Source organism: Lepidochelys kempii, chromosome 10 (genome assembly GCF_965140285.1).
Source record: "Lepidochelys kempii isolate rLepKem1 chromosome 10, rLepKem1.hap1, whole genome shotgun sequence".
In the NCBI taxonomy this organism is placed as follows: Eukaryota; Metazoa; Chordata; order Testudines; family Cheloniidae; genus Lepidochelys; species Lepidochelys kempii.
Window position 1 is genome coordinate 55,972,888 of NC_136389.1, and position 20,306 is coordinate 55,993,193.

The 20,306-nt window shown below is 43.5% G+C and overlaps 1 protein-coding gene across 5 annotated transcripts in view; it reads right to left on the bottom strand.

The window, feature by feature from the left end:
- The window catches only part of ENTREP2 (endosomal transmembrane epsin interactor 2), a 388,263-nt gene extending 369,233 nt beyond the window's left edge, over positions 1–19,030 (bottom strand). For all 5 annotated transcript variants that reach the window (XM_073303686.1, XM_073303684.1, XM_073303683.1 and 2 more), the window contains exon 1: positions 17,993–19,030. In XM_073303686.1, the coding sequence (XP_073159787.1) occupies positions 17,993–18,235 (243 nt within the window). In that variant the 5' untranslated portion in view covers positions 18,236–19,030. The remainder of the gene's footprint in view (positions 1–17,992) is intronic.
- Between the last annotated feature and the right edge of the window lie 1,276 nt (positions 19,031–20,306).

The following is a 20,306-nucleotide window of genomic DNA, read 5'->3' on the forward strand; positions in this document are numbered from 1 at the left end:
CCTTAGGGTTATAGTCCCTGGGCTCTCTCCATGTGTTTCCTGCTTGAGCAGGGTCTCTCCAAAACATCCCTGCCTGGAAAGTTTCTTTGTCCTATCCCTCCCTCTCCTCCTCACCTGGAGAGTTTCACAGTCTTCCAGCCCCTCCTCAACCTTCTCATTCAAGCAAGGACTGACCTACTCAGGGCCCTGCAGCTCCTTTTATCTAAGCCTGCTGCACTCTGATTGGCTGCTTCCCTGCAGCCTTTCTAGACAGGCCTGGAGGACCCAACTTCACTGCTCCTTTCCCAGTTGGGGTGTGGTAGGACCTCAAGACCTCCAGCAGGGGGCCTCAGAGGGCCTGGTATATCTCATAACAAAAAGATATAACTAGTTAGAGAGCTGCTAATGACTCAGTAAATGAACTTGAAAATGCTGGTTTGAACTTGTCCATTCTCAAGTTTTTCAATATACCACGTTACATGTAGCTAGTTGTGGGTGTGAGGCCCAGTGCATTTCTGAGGTAAATATGCTCACACACATTTCCAGCACGCAATAAGGCAAAGGGAATTGAAATTCAGGCAGGTTGTTTCATTCTTAGTCAAAATGTCTGAGTCATTCACCCAACGTTCCATTGGCCATCAAAGTAAAAAAAATAAAACAAACAGCTTCATATGGCATGACATAGTTGTAATACTATTTCAAGTCTGGCTGCCCAGAAAAACAACGAAACTTGAAAACTAGATCATTTATTATACTGCTGAGATGCTAAAACAAGCAATTTTTATGCTCTCTTTTCCTATGACTGGGCTTTTCAGACACACTCCCCAAGCACCACAATGTGCAGTATTTTTCTTCCCATTCCTTATAGCAGGTTTTCAAATCAACCTGCATGACCCTGTGTTTCTGAGCCCCATGACAATCAGCCTGCAGGAGGTACTCCGGAGCAGTAAAAGCAGCTCCCTCACCTGCAACAAATTACACTGACTTCCATGAATCTTCGTCTTCTGTGGCCTGAAGAAAGGAAATCTCAAGGTTACACTTGCACCATGCTTCCCCATGCAGATACACAGAGCACTGCTATTGCCGATAGTTAATTGAATTTAAAAGAGACACTGTCAATTATCTTTTGCAGATGTTACATTTGCAACAGTGCTTTAGAAGTATGAAAGTGACATCTCTCAATCTGGAAAACTGCATAATTTGGAGGCTACAGTTATCCTTGCTCTCCTTCTGCTCTGTCTTCTGAGCAGTGACAGATTAACACACCTGTGCCCAGGAGCCTGGCCCATTTGGATGGGCCCCAGGGTGTGGGGAGACCACTTTGTACCCAGGGTTCCAATAAATCTTAATTTGCCTCTGCTTCTGAGTGCACTATTGCTTCCATGCTGCATGTGCCTTATACACCCGTCCAGACAGTCAGTTAAGAGAGAAAGGAGAAGCAGCTTTATAGTTCTCTTATTCCCCACTGGGAGTCTTGAACATGGAAATCCACTTCCTTCTCTGCATATTTGCACAGCACTTACCAAGGGATCCTTTCCTCCAGCACCCCCTACTACCTAGGACTATGAGGAAGGGAACAGAATATTCTTGATTTCCCATGGACATGAAACCAAGGATTCTGCTCTGGTCACCAAAATAGGTGAGCTTCTCTTTGCTCCACTGACTGACTTTAACTATTGACCCATTCCCTTCATTCCAGAACTCATCTTTTCTTAAGGTCATGGGCTCTCTTCCCTTCAATCTACATACAATGTATAAACTCTACATACAGGAGACCAGATAACAGAGAAGATGGTGTGTTGGGTTGTTGTTTTTTTAAAGACATCTGTTAAGGGTGCCACACAGAATTATATTCTGCACATGCACCTAAGGCCTTGTCTTGACAGACAAAAAACATGTTTTTGTCCCCCCATCACATTAGCAAAATTGAGTTAGCTTTATGTGATTAACAAGTTCCATTAAAATGCAGACTAATACATGTGAAGACGTGAGCAGATCTGCATCTCAAATGGGGCTCTTTAATCATACTAATCGAACCTGATTAAGATAGGATTTTTTTTCAGTCAAGTTAATAGCTTGTCTACATGAGAAGACTGCACTGTATTCAGTGTAATCCTGAATCTGATTTAGTTAAACCAAAACAAACCCATAGGAACATTATTATTTCAGTTTAAAAGTGGTTTTGTTTTTTTCATTCCCTGTTATCTTAAATTAATTGTGAACAGGTTTAAGCTTAACTAAAGTGAGCCACTCAAACTGAAATAGTGTCCACAAGGATTTGCACTGACTTAAGTCAAACTGGTGCAACTTTCCTATGTAGATAGTCAGATGTTCCAGATGTTCTGTCATCTGGACAGAGACTCTCCTGAGATCATTATCAAAGTAAAATTTCATAAATGGAGAGCAAAAAGTCAAATCATTAAGCCAGTTTGCTGATTCTTATCTTTCTTTCTCTCTTTTTTAAAAAGATGTAATACAGTAATGTCATGGTGCACAAATCCAAAGATGCCAAGACACATGAAGAACAGTTATCCATCCTAAAGTAACTGTTTTTTTATTGAGATTTGAAGTCTGTGTGGATCCCTCCCTTGGTGAGCATGTAGATTAGACTGGATTTATTTTTTAACTAGCAGTGTCTGACAGCAGTGTCTGCCACACATGCACCCTGTGCCTTCTCATGCCATGACCTTCCCTCAGATCCCTCACAATTCAAAGCTCAAGTTGCTGAGAGCTCTGAAAAGTGGGAACGGAGGATGTGTTTGTGGGATCCTCACTGACTACACCATCTTTAAAAAATGCCACAGTTATCTGTTCTTTCTTCTTTGAGTATCTGTCAGTGTGGATCCCACCATAGTGACTGGCAAGCACCACAGTCCGTAGACAATAGGAGTGAGGAGTTTCAGCTGTATCAGTCAGTCAAACAGAGACTGAAGTACTACTGTCCGGAACTTGGCAATTGATCTGGCTGCCCTGTCAAGTGCATAATGATTAATTAAAGTTAGTGGGTTGCTCCACATAACTGCCTTTCAGATCTCAGAGACTGGTACATTCCTGAAACAGGCAGACAGCATTGTTGAACCTGGTAGAATGTGCCTTGGTGTTCAGAGGTCTTCCTTAATTATATCCTTAACTCCTCTCTGCCACCATAAGGAAGCTTTTCCTACAAGGGCTTCACCCCATCGCCCATTAGAAAGTCATACTTGGCCAGCAGGACCTGGTAGTTAGCCATACACACTTGCAGCAAAGTGAGGAGTATGGCTTTATTCCAAACAAGTTAAGACATTTGGCATCTTTGTCCTCTGGTGTGCTTTTATTCATTTTCCATTCTTCCTCTACATCTGATAAAGTTAGGGTGCCTGGAGTGGTGTCAGGATATTGAGCTCCTTCTTAAGCTTTTATCTCATTGCTCAGAGCAGCTTCTTTTGGCTTAACTTTGACACTTGAGGTGATGTTGCTGGATTTCATGTAAAAGCAGAGGTCAGCTTCAATGCCAGGATCAGTGTTCTGATGGTGGTGCTGATGTCAGTGTCTTCTTTGCAATAGTTTTAGGCATCACCTGTCTATTTGGTGGGATTGTCCTTTAATAGGATTCTGGATTGTCCTTTAATAGGATTCTGGAGCTTGTCTAATGAGACATTCATATACTGTTCCAGAAGACTGAGTTTCAACCTTGTATCTTGTGATTGGAGGGTCCCTGCAGAGAAGGATAAGCATATTGAGCATCTACTTGGAATATGTGGTTCCCCCAGACAGAAGAGCCACTTACGGTGTCCATCTCTCAGGGATATTTAGTCCAATGAGGAATGGACAGGACTTGAAGCCCGCAGGTTTTGAATCTGCTGTTAGAGAAAACTCAGAGGTCTGATCAGAAAAGTTTGGTCCAGATGGTTCATGGAAGTTAAAAGAGACAATCAGATATGGTTGCAGAAGACTCTAATTCTTAGCTCAGGCTATTCTTCAGTGAGTCAGACATTTGCCATGTTCAGTCTCGCTGCCATGGGGGATAAGAGAAAACTGTCTTTATGCTCTTGTGTGGAGATCGAGGTGTCACAGGGTGCATGCCGTGGTAGACACTTCCAGTAAAAAAAATAAAGAAATAAAAAATCCAGTTTTGAACACAAGGTGCATGTTAACCCACTATAGGCTCCACAGTGATACATACTCACAGAAGAACATTCACCTGTAACAAAGTTAACATTTAAATTCAAGATATGAGATAACCAGGCGCAGGAGAAATAACACTTAAGTGACTGTTCACAGATTTGGCAAAAATTCCATGCTAAGTCCAGTAGATCAAAGTAAAATAAAAAATTGCTCAACAGTAGCAGTTAGTTGAATTTCTCTTCATTACTGCAACCTTCACCTACATAAGAACCAGCTCCCTGTTACAGGCAAGCTTTTCTCCAGCTCAAAACAGAAGAACCCCATCCCCTGAACTATTAATACCATCACCCTAGCAACTCCTTCACTTCAACTGACTACCCAACCAATAAGTGAAACGCCCAAAGGAAAGGAAAAGGGTCACTGAAGGAAGGAAAAGTTCTGCTGCAATAATGGAGAGAAAATAAGTACAACTTATAATTATCATTGTCTTTTTATATTTATATTTCTTTTAATCCTTCATTCACTCTCCCATGATTACATATGAAGATGTGCTAAAGCAATTTACTGAATGTGAGGGACAAAAAGGTTTACTGACTGGGAATAGCATGGAGTAGACTATGCTTTTTTAAGTTAAACTACATACATAGAGATTCCTCCTCTCCAATAATGCATCAGCTGTTGGAATCAAATCTATTTTATAATAATGCCATTATAGAATATAGAGTGCTCCAGAAATCTACCCAACAAGTTTTTATCAATATATACTTGTCTCCTCAATACAAGAACATTTTCTGTGTGTTGTACGTCCTGCCTGACCTTCCATTGGAGGACTGTTTGCATGAGTCACCTTGACAACCTCCCTTACAAATTTATTACACCTTTTACCTATTTCTGAACAGTATAAAAACAGCTTTTAACTCTCTGAACATATAGTATCTTCAAAGTTCTCATGACATCAAGGTTGCATTTAAGCGAGTATATTATATCTACTTTCAAAATGGGATAAGGGCAAAAAATAGAGTTAAGGAAGGATTCAAACAGAAAGAAGAGACCACATTTTAGGAGAAATTCTGGAGCTATGCTGGCCCTCAATAACGTTATACTCAAATAAGTATACTGAAGTGAAAGAAACTACAGCTTGTAATTTGCTTACTTTTCTAACCAGAAATACTGAAACTACAAATATAACTTGAGCATCCTGAATAGGAAAAAAATAAAGACCACATCTCAATAATCTGATTAATTACTTGGCAGTTTCATTCATGCCCTGTCAGTAATAGAGAAGCCCCATCTTTGAGACTGGGGATTTTCTGGGGATGCTGGGATCTGAGAGGAAGGGAATATATCTGTAACTGCCCACTTCTAAACGATTTCAAGAAACAATTGTGAGAGCAGATACCACTCCTATAGTTCCATAAATGTCGTTATCATCATACTCAGGAATTAGGAATTAAATAATATACTAAATATGGTCAAATACATTCTATTGACACAAAGTGGCCATAAGCCTAGTTTAACCATCTAATTAGGCAGCGTTTACAGTTACTGTACATCATCAGAAATCCAGAGCTTAATAGCCAATCTGTTTTTTGTTGGACATATTCTATGAGTTACAAAGCACCATTTGTATTTATTGCATCATATATATAACCAGTCATCCAAAATATTTTGGATTTTGAAGGACAGAGAGTGAAGAATAAATATTTTCTCAAACATCAGCTACCCCAAAGCTTCTAGAGTCTCTTGTAGAACTTCAATGTTGACATTTTCTGACACGTTTCAGTATTTCAGTGGTTTACTGGGGTAGCCTAATTTTGACATTCACTTACCAGCCCCCTTGAGCATCATCCAACCAGTGATAGGTTCTTCCTGTTATCAGAAATACAAATAAGGACCTTATGTTCATATACTTTGTATTTTTAAAAAAGTGTTCACTTTTCCCTGCTGAGAGAATTAATGAGGCTCAGTCTTATAGTGCCTTTCTGACACAATTAATAAATGTGGAAACATATACAGTCACTTGTGATGTATATTTTTGCAATGCTGTGGACCCAGAGATGTTTTGAGAGCCTTGGAACAGTGATAGAAGTTACTGCTAGTTGTGCTATAATGCTAAAACAATTTACTGTTGTTAACAGTCATCTCACTATCAGATCAAAAATATGAAGATGAAGTTAATGAAACAGACTGCAGTTCAAACAAACCGCTTGAATTTTCATTACTTGCAGCTTGTGAAGATCCGTCAAGAATTTTCTTCTAAATAAAAATATTGTCATTACTTGCCCATATAGTCCAGGTACACTTGTGCCCTCCCCTCCCTCTCACTCTATTTCTAAACTTATACTGCCTCGTCTTAACTATTTGGCATAATCTTGAAATAAGGTTTAAATTCCTCAAGAAAACTTGATAGAAAGTTTGAAAAAGAAAAAAGGCACTAGGAAGTGACAACACAACTGCAGAGCTGTTGCAAGCAGGTGAGGAACACATGGTAAAGCTGATTCACAAGCTATTCAACAAGGATTACAAACAAAAAGCAAGTGGTGAACAAATGGGGGAGAGCAATAATAGTGCCAATCTATAAAAAAAAGGAGATAAGAGTGAGTGTCAGAACTACAGAGGAAAAGCATTCACTGAGCCATTGTGGAGGAAAATGAAAAGGTAAAGTGGAAGACTAGTGCTGAAGAACGGGATTTGTGAAAATGACATAAAAAGAAGAACCAGACTAGCCGCTACAGCATTCAGAAAACTCTGCAAGATCTGGAAGGCTAAAGACATTTTGATAAAAATGTAAATCAGTGTATATAAAACAACTGTCATGCCAATACTGTTATGCGAGTCAGAATACTGGAGTATGAGGAAAGCCAACGAACAAAAGATATTGACTGCAGAAATTAACTAGCTGAAGGGAATACTGAGAGTTTCAAGAAGGAAAAAAACGAAAAATGAAGTGATAAAAAAATGGCTAAGACAAAAAATAATGCTGTTGCAGTGGATTCAAGAAAGATGGCTGCGATTGTTGGGACACATGGCAAGAATGGACCTGAAAAGGATACCACACATGGCAATACATTCCAGAGTGCAAGGAAACAGGGAAAGACTGAGGATGTGTTGGATAGACATAGTGAAGAATGACAAAGAATAAAAAGGGTTTAAAGATGAATGAAGCCCTGAAGCTCATACACATCAGAAATTGATGGAAAGACTTCATTCGGACCCACTTCTCGCTGCTGAGCTGATGAACAGGAATCAAAAAAGAAAGTATATATTACAGCCTCTTACTCATTCTCAAACAAAACATTCCAAATGTCGGGAAGTGATTTGCCCCTGTCATAAATATAAAGGGAAGGGTAACCACCTTTCTGTATACAGAACTATAAAATCCCACCTGGCCAGAGGCAAAACCCTTTCACCTGTAATGGGTTAAGCTAAGATAACCTTACTGGCACCTGACCAAAATGACCAATGAGGAGACAAGTTACTTTCAAAGCTGGGAGGAGATGGGGGGAAACAAAGGCTCTGTCTGTCTGTGTGATGCTTTTGCCAGGAACAGATCAGGAATGCAGCTCAGAACTCCTGTAAATAGTAAGTAATCTAGCTAGAAATGTGTTAGATTTCTTTTGTTTAATGGCTGGTAAAATAGCTGTGCTGAATGGAATGTATATTCCTGTTTTGTGTCTTTTTGTAACTTAAGGTTTTGCCTAGAGGGATTCTCTATGTTTTGAATCTGATTACCCTGTAAGGTATTTACCATCCTGATTTTACAGAGGTGATTCTTTTACTTTTTTCTTTAATTAAAAGTCTTCTTTTAAGAATCTGATTGCTTTTTCATTGTTCTTAAGATGCAAGAGTTTGGATGCATCACCTGTACAAATTGGTGAGGATTTTTATCAAGCCTTCCCCAGGAAAGGGGATGTAGGGCTTGGGGGAATATTTTGGGGGGAAGATGTCTCCAAGTGGGCTGTTTCCCTGTTCTTTGTTTAATACGCTTGGTGGTGACAGCACAGGGTTCAAGGACAAGGCAAAGTTTGTACCTTGAGGAAGTTTTTAACCTAAGCTGGTAAGAATAAGCTTAGGGGGTCTTTCATGCAGGTCCCCACATCTGTACCCTAGAGTTCAGAGTGGGGAAGGAGCCTTGAGAGCCCCAATTAATTAAAGGCAAGCTTTTCTAAAGCAATCAGAAGACACTTAGCAAGTTCTTGCATCCTACTTGTAGCTCTGGACTTCATTAACCAATATCACAAAGCACAGGACTATGGTAGTCATCTTCTGCACTTCTTGTGGCTAAAACTAACATGATTTCCCTATTATTCTTTGTAGTGTTGTTATAGCCGAGTTGGTCCCAGAATATTAAAGAGACAAGGTGGGTGAGGTAATATTTTTTATTGGACCAACTTCTGCTAGGAAAGAGAAAAGCTTTTGAGATACGCAGTGCTCTTCCTCAGGTCTGAGAAAGATATTCCCAGCTAAATACAACGTGGAACAGTTTGTTTAGCATAAGTAGCTAACACAAACTGTAAGACACTATTCAAGGTGAAGTGGCCAGTTAACTGAGACAGTCTGAATACCTTTCCCAGACCTGAAAAAGAGCTATGTATACCTCAAAAGTTTGTCTCTTCTACCAAATAATGCCTCACTCACCTTGTGTCTGTGATTTCCCTATGACAAATCGACAGTGCCGCTAAATCTTTGAACAGGAAAAGTTAGTGAAAAAAAAACCCTTTAAAATGTATTATTTTGCATTCCTCAGGGATTTAGTATACAACTTGGTATTCAACTACTCATTTCATTTGAAGTTTTGCTCTCCCAGAGAGTTCCTCCAAATCCAGCAAAGAGAAAATGAATTGTCTTGTTTTTCTAAGGAAAAAAGAAATATGGAAGCTACTTCCTCTTGCCCTGTAGCTATTTTAAAACTGACGACTCTGTATCTTTGTGTACAAAATACTAGACTGCTCCTATCTGAGTATCGGCTCCTACACTGAGTCTCCTCTGACTGAGTACATCAATCAGAGGAGACTCAGTGTACTATTCCCCAAGATTCAGGGAGACTGAATTCTAGGGAGTACTTTTTGTTGATACTTTCCATCAACACCCATATCTGATGTATTTTCCTTCCAAAAGAGCAAGTAAATTCAGAGTAGTCCAATAAGAATTCTAAAACAGGAGCTTGACCATCAAGGAAGGATTATTAAGGGCTAGAGAAATAACTACCTTGGTTTTAGTGCAGAGAACTTTTGTTTGCTGGTAGTTTATATTTGTGACTGATTTTGGTTGAAAATGAAGTTTTAAAGAATATTTAAGTTATTTCTCTCACACATCTTTACCCAGCTGCTTCTCTACTCATATTTTCAAGAGGCAAGCAGAAAAATTTCACTCTTTGGCAGGGTAGTTTTACAGTTGCAATGCTATGTCTGACTTCTGCTGAAAATACTATAAATATCTTGGAAGAATATTGGATGAGGCTGTACATGTGGCTATTTTTAAGTGCCCGGGACTCTTTGAAATTAACCACATAAGAAAACTGCTTGATTAACAGTTAACTATTTAACATCCAGGGATAAGCTTTTTCAAAAGGATGATTGAGTTTATTTTCAATCCCTTCCGGAGACTTGCTCAGTAAAGCAGAAGTGCAATAAATAAAAAATAAAAGCTTTATTGAAGAAACAAAACATACTTATCCCATTCTGTAGGAGCAGATGAATTTAAATTCAATACCCATGTTACCCATCTGTAATATCTATGACAGCCAATGTTTTCCTAACACTATCATAGCTGTGCAGTACATTACCTCATGTTTTGTGTCTTCTACTGGTTCATAAAAATCCATGCTCCCTTGTACATTATATATGGTGAGCAAGCATTAATCATGCTGGCCCCATACACAGTATGGTTTAACCAGACTAGCAGCAGACATGTTTCTTCCATGTGGTACATGGCATGGAGGGTAGCAAAGTAAAGGAAAAAGGGTAAATAGGCCCCAAAACCGAGGTGGGAGGAGGTGGCTTTGTAGCATGCTCCTGTTCCACAGGACCCCCCAAAAGCACCTCTGCACAAACTCCACAGACACTGTACATAAGAAGTTCTCCAAGTCTGATGCTTTCCAAGTAGTATTAACTCCCCTGCTAGTATTTGATAACCTTTCTTGGTAATGATCTTTGACTATTAGCGGTAGATATGCCCAATGGCCTGTGATGGGATGTTAGATGGGGGTGGGATCTGAGTTACTACAGAGAATTCTTTGCTGGGTGTCTGGCTGGTGAGTCTTGCCCACATGCTCAGGGTTTAGCTGATCGCCATATTTGGGGTCAGGAAGGAATTTTCCTCCAGGGCAGATTGGCAGAGGCCCTGGGGGGCTTTTGCCTTCCTCTGCAGCGTGGGGCACGGGTCACTTGCTGGAGGATTCGCTGCACCTTAAAGTCTTTAAACTAAGATTTGAGGACCTTCAATAGCTCAGACATAGGTTAGGGGTTTGTTACAGGAGGGGGTGGGTGAGATTCTGTGGCCTGCATTGTGCAGGAGGTCAGACTAGACTATCATAATGGTCCCTTCTGACCTTAAAGTCTATGATTCTATGACAATACAAAATTAAGTCAACTTTACCTAATTTGACCTCAAGCCTCCGAATTAATTAAGTCAATTGTGCGTGGCCACACCAGGCTCATTGTCTCGATGGAGTGTGTCCTCACTAGAAGCACAAAGCAGTGAATCGTAGGTAACTATCCCAAAGTACAGCTTGTTGCAGTGTGTTTTGGAAAGTTTGTGCAATACCTCATGGGCCCAAAACATTGTCACAGGGGAGAATGGGAACATTGCATTGGCATCCCATGATGCACTGTCCTCCCTCCCTCATATCAACGGCAAACAACCCAGTGGTTTTCGCGCCTTAAAACCACCACACATACGCCATAATCCCAGAAGCAGGGAGCCTGCTCAGTTATGCACTCTTGCTGTGAGCATCTCAAACACCTCATGCCTTCTGCTGCAGTATTTCCAGAGCCAAAGTAGGGTCCACCACGCAGAACATAGTGATGTCCTGCAAGCAGCCCTGCTGCAAGCTGTAGAAAAAAAAAATTCACAGTTGCTGCTGGCAGTCACAGAGCAGCTGCACTCTGTTGAGCGCCGTTTCTGGTCCCGTGAAACAAGCACTGACTGGTGGGACCACATCATTTTGCAGGTGCTGGATATCGAGCAGTGGCTGCAGAACTTTTGAATGCAGAAGACCACCTTCCAGGAACTTTGTGCAGAGCTTTCCCCTGCCGTGCAGTTCAGCACCATAAAAACAAAACTGCTCTGACAGTGGAGAAGCGAGTGCTGATCGCTATTTGGAAGCCTGCAACACCAGAGAGTTACCGGTCAGTGGGGAATCAATTTGGAGTAGGTAAATCAACCGTGGGAGCTGCTGTGCTCCAAGTGTGCAGGGCCATTGATCGACTTCTGCTATGAAGGGTAGTGAGCCTGGGAAACGTGCAGGACATAGGAATGGTTTTGCTGCGATGGGGCTCCCTCATTGCAGTGGGGCGATAGATGGCACACATATCCCCATCTTGGCACCAGACCACCTTGCCAAAGAGTACATAAACTGAAAGGCATACTGTTCAATGGTGTTGCAAGTGCTGGTGGATCACAGGGAGCATTTTACCAACATCAATGTAGGATGGTCGGGAAAGGTTCATGATATGCGCATCTTTAGGAATTCAGATCTGCTCAAAAAGCTGCAATCTGGGACTTTCTTTCCAGACAACAAAATGAACATTGATGACGTTGAGATGACTATAGTTATCTAGGGGGAACCAACCTACCCCTTGCTCCCATGGTTCATGAAGCCATACACTGGTCGTCTGGACAGCAGTAAGGAACGGTTCAACTATAGTTTCAGCAAGTGCAGAATGGTGGTTGAATGTGCCTTTGGTCATTTGCAAGAACATAACATAAGAACGGCCATACCAAAGGTCCATCCAGCCCAGTATCCTGCCTACTGACAGTGGCCAATGCCAAGTGCCCCAGAGGGAGTGAACCTAACAGGTAATGATCAAGTGATCTCTCTCCTGCCATCCATCTCCACATTCTGACAAACAGAGGCTAGGGACACCATTCCTTTCTTCGTTAATAGCCATTAATGGACTTAACCTCCATGAATTTATCCAGTTCTCTTTTAAACCCTGTTATAGTCCTAGCCTTCACAACCTCCTCAGGCAAGGAGTTCCACAGGTTGACTGTGTGCTGAGTGAAGAAGAACTTCTTTCTATTTGTTTTAAACCTGCTGCCCATTAATTTCATTTGGTGGCCCCTAGTTCTTATATTAAGGAAAAGTTTTTTACTTGTTCCCATATTCACTTTCTCCACACCACTCATGATTTTATATACCTCTATCATGTCTCCTCTTTTCCAAGCTGAAAAGTCCTAGCCTCTTTAATCTCTCCTCATAAGGGAGAGAGGCGCTGGAGAAGTCGACTAACAAGGTTGGACCTTAGTGAAGAGAACATCCCCATGGTTATAGCTGCCTGCTGTGTGCTCCATAACATCTGTGAAAAAAAGTGGGAAAATTTTCCGCAGGGGTGGGCAGTTGAGGCAGACCGCATGGCTGCCATTTTTGAGCAACCAGACACCAGGGAAATAAGAAGAGCACAGCAAGGGGCGCTGCCTATCCACGAGGCTTTGAAAAGCCGTTTCAATAATGAGTCACAGTAATGTGAGCTGCTTGTCCGCATTGTGCTTTCCCAAAGCTTCACCTGGCTTGTATCACTGTCCCTGTAAAGCCAACCCCCCACCAAAGCCCACTGCTTCTACTCAATAAAGAACATTTATCTGTCAAACGCATTTACTTTATTTAACAAACATAAGTAAAGAAGGAGAACAGAAAAAAAAAGTTAGCCTGGGGGAAAGGGGTTTGTAAAGTTGGAACGGGAGAAACATTTTCAGCTGTGTAACATAACACCACATTCTAGACCATCAAAGGTCTGTGAATGGGCACCTTCTGTTCCTTGTACATTCCCCCTGAGTTAAGTGAAAGGGTTAATGGACTTTTCTTCCAAGCCTCATGGAATGCTTCATGGAGGGTGATTCTGAGCCAGGCGATGCTGGCTGGCTGTCCACCAGGGTCTGCAGAGGGACCCTCCTGCTTCTGTTCCTGCAGTTCAACCAGATGCCTCAACATGTCTGATTGGTCCCTCATAATCCGAAGCATCTCATCATGCACCGCACACTCATGCTCATGGGAAGCTTGTCTGCTCTCCATGTCCATGTTTAACTTCTCAGACAGTGAAATCCTCCATGCTCTCAGCTGTGTCAGCTATCCCAGAGGCGTTCATTATCTCTGTGAACATGTCCTCCTTCTAAGAAATGAAAGTCTGCATTCAGGTTTTGATGACATGCCGAAGGACACATTTCCAGCTGTTAGTCATGGGAAAAAAGAAAGGGACCACTGTACATGCATTAAATGTTTCCATAGCAAGGCTGTTTTCATAAAAAAGCAAAAACAAACAAAAACCCTTATTACACTAGGTGTAAGCCATAACAATCAGAATCCATAACCATTCACTGTGCCATTTTGCTGTTCCAGCCATGGTGAGTAGCACCTCACCCCCCCACCCCCGGCCCGAGTCATGGGTGATCACATTTTTAATGAAGTTTATAGCAGACTCATATTGGGAGCAGAGCTAGCTAGTTGAACAATCGCCCCTCCCCATAGCACCACAGGAAGCTGTTTATGAGTGGGGTGGGGGGGACATTTTCATTCCCAAATTGGGGGCCCACGTGTGAGATTTCCCAATCCCCTATCAGCCACTCAAACTACTTGCTGACTCATGTTGAGCACAGTAAAGGCACATTAGCGCCCACGTGGTTTGGCAATCCAGAATATATGTGTGGGGGGGGGCGAGGGGGTCGACATGCTTTCTTTTTTTTTTTTCCTTCTTTTCTTGTAAGAGCACTTTTAATGAGAACTTCCCCCATTTCCCCAGGCAACCCTATGTGATATCAGTATCCTGAGGGTAACAGAAGTGGAAAGGAAGGAGATGCTGTAAGCATCTGGATATAGACCTGGTCCCTATGCTGCTATGATGTGTACCACAATGACGACAGCAGAATTAATTCAGGAGTTGCGTGGGAAAGTGTCCTACCCTGGTGAAAGAAAAAAGACTGCCCTGCCCAGAAACCTTCTACAAAGGATTGCATAAACAGTCTTTTCCAGGGGCCACCGTCTGCGTAGCTGGAGCAGCCTCTTGTAAGCAGAGAGCCACAGCACCTCACTTTTTCTTCACAGTAAACATGCAATACAACCGAATGTGTGCGCCTGCTCAAGTTTAACTGGACTTTGATTGTAACTGTATACTTACCAGAAGTGCCTTCCCCAGCATCATGGTTGGCCACCGTGATGTCCTGCAACCCACAGGGCTCCAGGGTTAAAAATATTTCCTGGTTCTCAGGGAGAATGGATCCACCACTCGCCTGTCTCCCATTCTCCTCCTCCTCATCCACCATATCATCCTCCCTGTTGTCCCTAGACTCACACACGTGTGAGGTGTCCATGTTGCTTGTGCGGGTACTGGTAGGGTCCCCCAAGAATCACATGCAGCTCGTTGTAGAACTGGCACGTGTCCGGTGCAGCACCAGAACGTCTGTTCACCTCCCTTGCCTTTTATTTTCAAATGGCACTGCTGCGTGTCCCTCATCTAGCCCTTCTCCCCCATTCCATGAGCAATCTTTGCACAAACGTCAGCATTACTTTTGCTGGATCAGAGCTCTGCCTGCACAGACTCTTCCCCACAAAGTGATGAGATCCACCATGTCCTCTGCAGACCAGGCTGGAGCGCGTTTGGGGTGTGTAATCTCCATGATCAGCTGTGCTCAAGCTGGCACGCTCCCAACGCTGATCAAACAGGAAATGGGAAATCAAAAATTTCCGGGGCTTTAGCAGGGGAGGGGCCGTTTCCTGTGTAGCTGCTGCAGTGCAGCAGAGATGAGAATGATCTCCAAAGTGGTCACAGATGAGAATTGTGGGACACCACCTGGAGGCCAAATAAGTCGAATTACACAAGTCTCCACTACCTCAGTCGACTCATGAAAATCAAATTAAGCGCTACACCTCTCGGAGAGATGGATTACAGAAGTCAACATTAGAGGCGATTTAGGTCGGCGTAAAGGACCGGGTAGTGTAGACGCATACATTAACAGGTCGACTTAAGAACCACACGCATGTACTTGACATTTCAAATACGTCAATACATATAATAACACTAGATTGTCATCCAACACTTGGCCTCTGCCCATAACTATTGTAACAGTAAGACATATCTTTTGTGTCCTGTAAAATAAGAGGAAGAGATCTGAAAAAAAAATTGTAAAAATAAAATAAATTCTGTTTATTTTTAAAAGTTATTTGTTTTGTACTGACTGACTAAACATCATATTAATCAACTCATTAAACCTAGATAAAAGGTTAGATGCACCAATTACATACTGGAATACACAGACAAGTTGCATACCCTCTAAACCTGACACAGCTGTCTTGTCTCAAGAGCACATTACTATTTAAGTGGTCAGAAGACATGAAATTAACACCTCATCATTATGAATTGTGACATCTCCATTGACTGCAATACTTCTGTTTGCCTAAGCTCAGTCTCAAAGACAGCAGTGTGATGACTATAAAATCCAAGTGACCATTGCAAAATGACATTTCTTTTCAAAACTACAGACTTAGCTACCAAATAATGCAGGGGAAAAAATCCAAGAAAAGGTTCTACAAAGCTGTAGAATCCAGAGCTTTTTTCTGTCCTGCAAGGAGATAGACTGAATCAGAAACCACTTTAAGTAAATAATTTGGTTTGAGCATGACCATTTTGAAAATGTGCCACTTCTGCCAGATATTTAGAGAAGTTGACTTGGGTTTGAACCAAATATCAGTTTGTTTTCTGGACAAATACTTTAAAGCTGCAAATACTCTGGTTTATTAAACATTATTTAAAAGTGTTAAAAACATCTTGGAATCAACAACCTATTAAATTAAATGAAGCAAGATTGAGAGTCTGTCTGCTCAGTGATATTAATGTCCTGGTAACACCACTGACTTGAGTTTCTTGTTTTGCTCCTAATGAAAGGAATTTTCATGGTCCAACTTTTAAATACTAGAAGTGCAGACACAAAGAACAGATTTAGGCCAGCTGCCCAGATCAAAAAAGTCCAGCAATTTTAATTTTTAAACATCCTAACATAACATGATGGAGACAAAACCAACAATAGGGAAAAGGAAATTTAGTCAGTAGAATCAGTTAAACCCCTACTTAAACAAAATATTCTAAATATGTAGGGCGAAGAACTACTTTGCCAGATCTGACCTTACCTAGAGAGCTATGTAGCCTTCTAGCTAGTCAGTAATGTGTTGTAGCGAACTTCTGTGAAACCTCCACATTCAGCCAAGCTAAAGCAACACAATAGCATATATTACATTCCCCAGTGGAGCAGTGCAGTTGCTTTCTGCAACTGTGAGGGTTTGTGTATTACATGTGTACATTAAAATCTGTTCCTGCTGTTCTAATTTCATTTTATTACCTCCAACACAACCTGTTTCTGGTAGTTACATTTTCATTCATGCATAAATCTGTGCCAAGAACTTGAGAGACATCAGCTCATAACTGTGGATCCAGTGTGCTCTATAAACAGAATTCTTCAGGTTAGAAGTCAAAATTATTCCAAATTATTCACATAAAAACTGAACCCAATAACAACAACACAGTGATAACTAGGAATCTGTGAGATACCGAAAACAAACAAAAAAAACCCCTGTGTTTACAGGAAGGTTCAGAACAATTTATCAATTTTTCACACAGAACGTTAATAGAGCTCCCATCCTTTTCTTTTACTACTGACTTCAAGAGAAGCAAGATCAGACTTTTTTGATGGTCTCATTGATAAGTACTGCCACATCATGCCACATCTAACCCAATGAGTACAGCATAAGACAAGTGGGAAGGGGAAGTAAAGGGGAGAAGAGGAAATGTAATTATCACAGCAAATCAGAACAGAAAACCTAGCTTATAAAGTAAGTGCTGGCTCCATAAGAGGCTGCTTTTCCTTGACTAAGTTCTTGTCTGATCCCATGTCCCTTACAGCAACTCCTCAAACACAAAGGTGTAGATAGTTGGATTGAGATTTTATGTAAAAAGTAACACTTTTATCGTTTGAATATTTTATCTTTTTTATCTCTTTTTGACACTGAGTATTATAAAGTCAATCCATCCACTTTACCATTAAAGTGGCAAGATCCATTCTTTTCCAAGCACTTTTTTCAACCCCCCCCCAATATTTTAAAATAAAAAATAAACAATCCCCAAATACTTTATAAAATTAATTTCAGGCCAAATAATGCATTTTATAAGTGCAAAATATAAAACAGGTCTTCAGCATCACAATCACTTAATTTACCAATGGGTGGATGGACAGGGGTATCTTCCCTCATGACATTTTCTGCAAGTACTTGTCATTTGGTTCAATCTGGTGCATCCCAGAGGCAAATTAGCTTCTCGGCAATAGAATCTCCTGAAGCAGGTCTGAGGGTAATCATGAGCAAGCTGCAGTACCACAGGGCGGGAAATGGTGGGGTGCCCACTCACAGACCTGCACCATATTAATCCCCAAAGGAGACAAAAACACAGCTACACCACCCCACCAACACAAACACACACTCCCATTTAATTTGCAGGGCGTTTATACCTCACTGGTATACAAGAAACTTTGTACACTTCTCTCAATTACTAATGTCGGAAGGGAAAGGAAAATAACACCTCTTGCCCCTACCCTGTCCCTGGAGGGGGGCACATCCCTCTCTTCCGCTGCAGACGGGGAAGTAACTTTTCGAAAGACACACTAGGGAGGCCAAGCGGCTGCCCCAGCACATTCTGCCGGCTGCACTTACCGAGAAGCCGGCCCAGAAGGGACAAGAGTGCCGGACCCTGGCCGAGGTGGTGAGAGCCAGGGCAGCGAAGCTGACGGCCACGATGAGGCATCCAAGCACCATCTGGGTGACGCCCAAGGACAGCATGATCCGGGAGCGGGTCCGATACTCGCGCAGGCGGGACAAACTGCGGGACAGGGCGGCGGGGCTGAGGGAGCGAGCCCCTCCAGCGGGCTGCAGCGCGCTGCCCCCGGCAAGCGGCATCCTGCGCCGGGCACCAGAGGCCGCCGCTGGGGAAAGCAGGAGGCAGCAAAGGCGGAGGCAACGAGAGGGCAGCGGCCCCGTTCACAGGGTCTCCGACTCCAGGTGCTCGGGGGCTGCCCGTTGGCCAGCGGTGCTCTCCGCAGGACTCATCCCCAGCAGGGGCCGGAGGCAGCGGCCAGGCCGGTCTCTCTGCAGCGCTCCCAGGAGAGGATGCACTTTGCTAGGCAACTCAGTACCGAGTCCGGGCTAAGTTGCGCGCTCAGGCAAGCCCCTGCTCATGCCCCGCGGCGCAGCCGGCGCCGACTCCGCGCAAGGGCTGTGCGGCCCGCAGGAGACGCGAACCCCCAGCCGCAGGGCAGCAGCCCATACCTCGCAAAAGGCCCCGGCTCCCTCTCTTCCGCCGCTGCCGAGTCAGGGCGCAGCCGAGGCGATCAGCGCTCCCCGCCCCGGCCAGGCTGCACAGCCAGCCGGCGTAGCCAGCGCATGCGAGTCGGGCTAGGCAGGCAGCGCTCCCCAGCCGCCCGCAAGCTCAGTCTGCTGCCGCCGCCGCCGCCTTCTCTTCGGATCCTGCCACACACGCGCCCCCCGGCTGCGGAGCTGCCCGTGCGCGCGGCTGCGCCTGCGGCCGGCTCAGGTGCATGCAGGACCCGCACTGATTCCGGTTCGGAGCCCCGCGGCTGCAAGTTGCTCAGGGGCGCACGCACAGGGGCAGCAGAGCCCTGCCTCCTCCCCGCTTGACAGCGACGGGGGGAGAAGATGGGGGACGGGGGGGGGTTGTTTACGGCCAATGGCGGGTGGAGGCAGCGGCAGGAGGAACGGCGGCAGCCGCCGGCTCCGGAGGGAGAGCGGATTGTGCGAGGCGAGCAAACAGGGGAGGCAGCAGCACCACGGGCGGAGGAGGCGGGGGAAAGCGACAGTGCGGCAGAGGAGCCACATGGGATGGAGCTGCTGCAGGCATCACCGACACAGGCCTGGAGGAGGGTGGGGGAATGACACCCATCCACCTTGCGGGAGGACAGAGCGCCCCCGGGGAGACGGCCGGGTGCAGAGGAAAAAAACTCTACTGGAAGTGGGGAGCGTAATGGAAGCCCTCGTTGGGGTTTCCCTTAGCAGGCCAGGGACGAGGTGGGAAAAGTCTCAGATTCAGGGGGGGACCTAGGACAGCTGCCAAGCAGTATCTTTAAATAGACTGTCCTCTTAAAAAAATTTCTCAGTTTAAAATATATATATATCTCCACTGTCTGCAGTTGTTAGATGTAACACCAAAAATTCTTTTAACTACAGTAAAACGGATTAGAGGACAATCTCTCTCCAGTTCGTTTACTTTGTGCATTTGGCAGCGCTATGTCCAGTCTGTTTAAGCGGTTGTCTGCGGTGGTTTTTCCTACAGTAACAGAGGAGAACACTTTAAAAAAAAGTTACACAAAACCCTACAAAACTAGCAGGCAGAGTGCCTGAAACTAATTGGGACTCATTGTCTTAACTGTCTACGATTTAAGTTGATGGCGCTAAGCTTCAGGTTGCAGTGGCTAAAAGCAATAGTGGTGTATGAATTGTTATCAAAGCTGCCACCTCCATGAACCCTATCTGCTAGGCATATTTGTAGGGGTGTGACAAAAATTTGTACAGTGGGGTGCTCAGAGCCATTGAACCAAACTGTAAACCTTGTATATTAGGGAAACCACTTCAAGACAGGGAGTGCAACAGCACCCCCAACACTTATGCATATATGTGAAAATGTTCCCATCGTTGATGAGACCAGTTAGACGAACTGTTGTTAACAACACTAGGAGCCCAGTGTAGACTGTCTGCCAATCTCATCTGAAGTATCTATTAGACCTGCTTTCTGCTGAGAAGTTGAGGATATGGTGCAGACACTGAAAAGCAGGAAAGCCCCTGGAGTGGAGAATCACCAAGCAGAACCGATTAAAGGTGGTGGAGCAGTACTTGCTGACATATAACATAAGCTTGTCACTGTGATTTGGAAGTCTGAAAGATAGCCCAAGACTTGAACACAATCCCTGATGGTTCCTATTCATAAAAAGCGGAGCAGAGCTATATGTGGAAATTA